A 5260-nucleotide genomic window follows, 5' to 3' on the forward strand; every position below is an offset into this window, starting at 1 on the left:
GTTCAGGGGAGGGACTCGACCTGGTCGGTCTAAAATTGGTAGTTAAGTACTTTTCTCTTAAAAGTGCATGAAAAAAAAAAAAATACTTCAACGATTTCAAAAATTAGGAAAAAGCCTAAATCAGTTTTTTGAATATTTTTAATGCAAGAAAAAAATCTTTTGAAAAATCATCCAATCTCAAGGTTTAAATGAGATTTAAGTATTGTAAGGGCATTGATGGATTAACTAGTGTAAAGTCCTCAATTCTAATTTTTCTAGTTACGGGTTGCGTAGGAGTAAAATATTTATTCTGATATTTTAATTGGATTTCTAGTTGATCCACCATAAATCTAAATGAAAATGTAGGACTTGCAGGTTAAAACACTCGAATAATAAGTCATTAATTGGAGAGCTTTAAAAAGCTTGAACTAAACCTAAACTTAGTTAACCATTAACTTTCCTGCCCGCGGGAGGGCTTTGAGGAGATCACGATAGTACTCACTTGATTAGACGTTTATTTTGCAATCCCATAAAAGTCCACGTGGGACATTAGGGTGCAATAGTAACATTTCTATTCTAGGAAATATATATATATATATATATATTTTTAAATAGTTCTTTTCTATTTCTACTTATCGGAACAATTTCTAAGTAAAATAATGTATTTGGTAACCATATAAAATTTATATTCTAGTAATAGAAAAAGAATAAAAATGTATTAATACAATCTACCAAAAAAAAAAAAAAAAAAATAGGAATGTGTTTGATGGCCACCGCTTGCCATCGTCATTGCTGTCGCTCGCCGCCGTAGCCACCGCCACCGACCACTTGCAGCCATCAACTGCTGATTGCCGCCACTGCCACCCATTGCAGCCACCCCTTGCCGTGTTGCCAATTGGCAATGGTGGTCAGCCGACGGCAACAGCAGTGATGGAGGGCAACAATTGATAGAAATTATTTTCCAAAACAAAAAATTACTTTTTTTTTTACTTCTTATTTATATTTAAAATATATTTCTCAGCTACTTTTCTATACCGAGGAATAGAAAAAATAGTTGACGTCACCAAATGAATTTTTTTTTTTTCATTTCCGGGAGTAAAAGAATAAAATAATAGAATGTTCCATGTGCTACCCAACTGTTCCGGCTCATAATTAGTTGAGCGAAAGTTACGTGTGAAAAGCACCCGTCATATTCGGCCACAATAACTTTCCGAGAAATACGGCCAAGAAGATTGTCCATGAGGAGACTTAGGGGAGGTGCTTGAATAGAAAAATAATGTAAGATCAAGAATTCGATTAGACAAATCAAAAGCTCTTGGAAAGAGAAAAAAAATACAAATCTGTCAACCAAAAGTGGGCTTTATACAAAGCTTATAATGACTCAAGAAGAACCCGCGAAAGCCAAATGTAACATATCCATCACAACATGAGCTCTACCTTCACCATGTCCCTCCCTCTCCTCTTCTCCATCAATTTGCTCATCAGCATCTCACACATCAGCGAAGCGGCACCTGTTTTTATCGACAACTATTGCCCCGACACCAAACCCTTTCTTCCTAATTCCACCTACCAAACAAACCTCGACATTCTCCTCTCATCACTTTCCTCCATGGCCGAGTCCGCCAGCAACAACATCAGCAGCAGTGGCGGGTTCAGCAACGCCACTGGTGGCAGATACCCGCCAGACCAGACCTACGGGATCTTCCTCTGCCGTGGTGACATCGACGCCTCGACATGCAGCAACTGCGTAGCCACCGCAGCCCAAGATATTGGCTGGCGATGCCCCGGCAAAAGAATCTCCATCATTTGGTACGACATATGCATGCTAAGGTACTCGGATCAGCCCATTTACTCGGTCATGCAACAACTCCCTGCGGCGAAGCAGGTGAACGGTTTGAACGTCACAGAGGACCCATCAGGGTTCTTTCAACTCCTGAATGAAACCATGGACGATGTACTGCGGAGGGCCCCGAGCAGTGGATCGGGGAAGAAAGTGGCCGCCGCAGAGGCTGAGCTCGTGGGCTCGCAACGGCTGTACACGCTCGCGGAGTGCACGCCCGATTTGACCGCATCGGACTGCGGCACATGCCTCCGATCGGCGATAGCTCGTCTCCCTCTGGAAACGCCAGGAGGAAAGGTATTTACTCCGAGCTGCAACGTGAGGTTTGAGGTCTACTCCTTTTACGATCCCGACTTGGTGACTGTGGTGACGGTGGCAGCGCCACCACCGGTCCGGCTTCTTTCTCCTCCTGCTCAGGTGACTGCACCTGAAGGTACCTGGTTTTGTTTTCTCTGGCTTTTTATTATTATTTCCCACTCTGTCCCGCAATATTATAATTTTCTTTTTTCGTCGAACAGCAATATTATAAATTAAATAGCTGTTTTTCGCTTGGGAATAAGCCAAATTTCTTATACAATTGGTGTTTGATCATTGGAATGTGTACTGCAGCTGAGTTTCCACGATAATACAATCTCCATGAATGTAATCATATCCATTCAATGTGTAAATCTTTTTATGGTGTTGACGGACTATATATTAATATTTTTCCAAAGAAAATGCCACCTTAAAGTCAAGTGAGGAATTGAGTGGATGCATACGACTCCTGGTAAACACGGGCATGAGTGGACCACGAGGGACTGGCACGGGGATTCCACTTTGACTTGCAAGAGCCCTTTTTAAAAGTGGTTTTTGAACTCATTTTAAATAGAACGGAAGGGAAATTAAAAATCACTAGTAAAGTGATTTACAAAGTAATTTTTTGGCCTCATATTTGATACTTACATGTGATCTACTTATTTAGATACTTATATTATATCATTTACTAAATAAATGTTGTAAGCTTTTTTTGTAAGTATGCACTGCTTGATTTTATTCTGTCAGATCAAACCATTTACAAGTCTAGTTACAATAAAACTCGTAAATCAAATTGTCTTTGATTACCATCCATTTGATGCATTCGTATTGGACTTAGAAGGATATAAATTGGCGTATCTTTATTCAGAACCAGAGAAACACTTCTCTCCCTTGGAAAATATCTGCAAAATATACGAAAGCTATCACCACAACTGAAAGTATGATCCTCCATATGCAGGAAGAAGCAATAAATCCACATTGATAATCACTGCCATTGCAGTTCCCGTTGGCGTACTTGTAGTGTTTCTCTCTCTTGCTTCTTGTTTCGTTCGGAGGAAAGGGACCCCGACCCATGAGCTCGTCCAAGAAGAAGCCGGTAGTTGACTAAGTTCTTGTTGAAAACATTGTGTCCGCGGCTTGGAAAAGTTATGTCTTCATTGAAATGACCAGTCTTGTGTTGTTTCGTCATGTAGGCATGAATAAAATTACGAACGAGGAACCCTCACAATATGATTTAGCTACGATACAAGCTGCTACAAACAATTTCTCTGGTCAAAACAAGTTGGGTGAAGGTGGATTCGGTGAAGTTTTTCAGGTATTATTAGTTTTGATATATCAGGAACTGCTCATGTTTAGTTAAAAGACTATCGTCAAAAGAAAAGATTTAGAAACAACTGAAACAATCATTTCAGGGGAGGCTTCCTAATGGGCAAGATATAGCAGTGAAGAGGTTATCTCGGAGCTCAAGACAAGGTGCTGAAGAATTTAAGAATGAAATTACGTTGGTAGCAAAGCTTCAACATCGAAACCTCGTGCGGCTACTCGGATACTGTTTGGAGGGAGAAGAAAAGCTACTTGTTTTTGAATTTCTGCCTCACAAAAGTCTAGATTACTTTTTGTACGGTAAGTTTAAGTTGAGTATGCAACTGTCTTCTCTAATATGCCATCCTCTTACTCATTATACGATGGAATTGTAGTTGAAAATAGGTATCCAGTCTTAGCAAGCTAGATCAATTACTGAATTACAACACGAATCTAATTGTGCAGATACTAAGAAAAATATGCAATTGGATTGGTTAAAGCGTTATAGGATAGCATGTGGAATAGCTCGAGGAATGCACTATCTACATGAAGATTCCCGACTTCGGATTATTCATCGTGACCTGAAAGCAAGCAATATCTTGTTAGACAATGACTGGAACCCGAAGATTTCAGATTTTGGCATGGCTAGGATCTTTGGAGTTGATCAAACTCATGCAAGCACTAATAAAATCGCAGGGACTCTGTAAGTTTCAAATTCTCATTACATTGGCTGATCATTTGGTTGTGTCAAGAGATGTGCTCTTGTTAGAGCACACTTAGATTAAATTGTTGTATCCTCTATTTTAGGCACATAGGTGTTGCAATCAATGTGGCTTTTCATTTGTAGGGGTTATATGCCTCCGGAGTATGTAAGGAGTGGGAAATTCTCTGTTAAATCTGATGTCTATAGTTTCGGCATCCTACTTCTAGAGATCATTGCTGGAAAGAAGAATGATCATTTTTGCCAATCAGATGGGGGCAAAGATCTGGCTAGCTATGTAAGTTGCCTATACTATTGTCACTAACTAGATTATCGATGCAAATGTCATACTGCACTCTTTGATATTTCGACTGAGTCAAGCCGAACTTTGGTACAGGAAGTACATGTACACTTTGCCCCCTCCAAACTAACATGACTTCAGCATTGCGAATATGGTTAACATAACTCGTGTAATACTAATTATATCCTCCATTGAATTAATGCTACAATTTACCAATGGTGTTTTCTTTCCAATGGATTGTAAACAGGCATGGGGAAACTGGAGAGACGGGACACCATTGGAAATTCTGGATCCGGCCATCCTAGACTTGCATTCAAGAGATGAAGTACTGAGGTGCCTGCACATCAGCTTACTTTGTGTTCAGGAAGATATGGTTGATAGACCCACCATGGCGACAGTGCTTCACATGCTCAGCAGCCAGCCCGTCACTATGCCGCAACCTCAACGTCCGGCCTTCTTCCCTCAAAGCACAGATCAATCCATTAGTAGATCAACACGGCAATCGGTCAATGGAGTGACAATTACGGAATCATACCCCCGATGATACAAATAATTGTTTTATGTGATAGCTTTGCAGGCCTTGATATAATTGGCCTTCCGTGGATACCATTAGTGAACAATGAGCAACGTCTGTTTACTGGAGATCCTATGTATGACTTACATTTCTCAACTTTGTGCTTTCATCGTTAAGCCAGCAGTCCCTTGAGTTGCTCAATTGCCGCTTAGCCCAGTGCTCATGACGATGTGCTACAGAACCTTCAATATGCCAAGGGACCAAGCATGGCATAGGTAGCGGTATAGGAATTGACTTGGCGTTAGCAACTAACAAAGCCTAACTCAGAGT

General features: G+C 40.5%; 2 protein-coding genes across 2 annotated transcripts; both read left to right on the top strand.

The window, feature by feature from the left end:
* The first annotated feature begins 1405 nt into the window (after window positions 1-1405).
* Window positions 1406-2445, top strand: LOC120294032 (putative cysteine-rich receptor-like protein kinase 9). Its single transcript, XM_039313901.1, has 2 exons — window positions 1406-2252; window positions 2429-2445. The coding sequence occupies exons 1-2, from the start codon at window positions 1406-1408 to the stop codon at window positions 2443-2445; spliced, it is 864 nt and encodes a 287-aa protein (XP_039169835.1).
* A 600-nt stretch (window positions 2446-3045) lies between these two features.
* LOC104445757 (cysteine-rich receptor-like protein kinase 25) lies at window positions 3046-5058 on the top strand. Its single transcript, XM_039312412.1, has 5 exons — window positions 3046-3209; window positions 3307-3428; window positions 3526-3736; window positions 3881-4118; window positions 4263-5058. The coding sequence occupies exons 2-5, from the start codon at window positions 3309-3311 to the stop codon at window positions 4438-4440; spliced, it is 747 nt and encodes a 248-aa protein (XP_039168346.1). The 5' UTR covers window positions 3046-3209; window positions 3307-3308; the 3' UTR covers window positions 4441-5058.
* Window positions 5059-5260: the final 202 nt, after the last annotated feature.

This window comes from Eucalyptus grandis, chromosome 5 (assembly GCF_016545825.1).
Source record: "Eucalyptus grandis isolate ANBG69807.140 chromosome 5, ASM1654582v1, whole genome shotgun sequence".
Classification (NCBI taxonomy): domain Eukaryota; kingdom Viridiplantae; phylum Streptophyta; class Magnoliopsida; order Myrtales; family Myrtaceae; genus Eucalyptus; species Eucalyptus grandis.

Excerpts from the sequence above, each read along its gene's own strand:
- LOC120294032 (XM_039313901.1), top strand. The coding sequence starts at position 1,406 with ATGAGCTCTACCTTCACCATGTCCCTCCCTCTCCTCTTCTCCATCAAT.
- LOC104445757 (XM_039312412.1), top strand. The coding sequence starts at position 3,309 with ATGAATAAAATTACGAACGAGGAACCCTCACAATATGATTTAGCTACG. Across the intron at positions 3,429-3,525 it reads GATTCGGTGAAGTTTTTCAG|GGGAGGCTTCCTAATGGGCA; the intron begins GTATTATTAGTT and ends CAATCATTTCAG. Across the intron at positions 3,737-3,880 it reads TCTAGATTACTTTTTGTACG|ATACTAAGAAAAATATGCAA; the intron begins GTAAGTTTAAGT and ends CTAATTGTGCAG.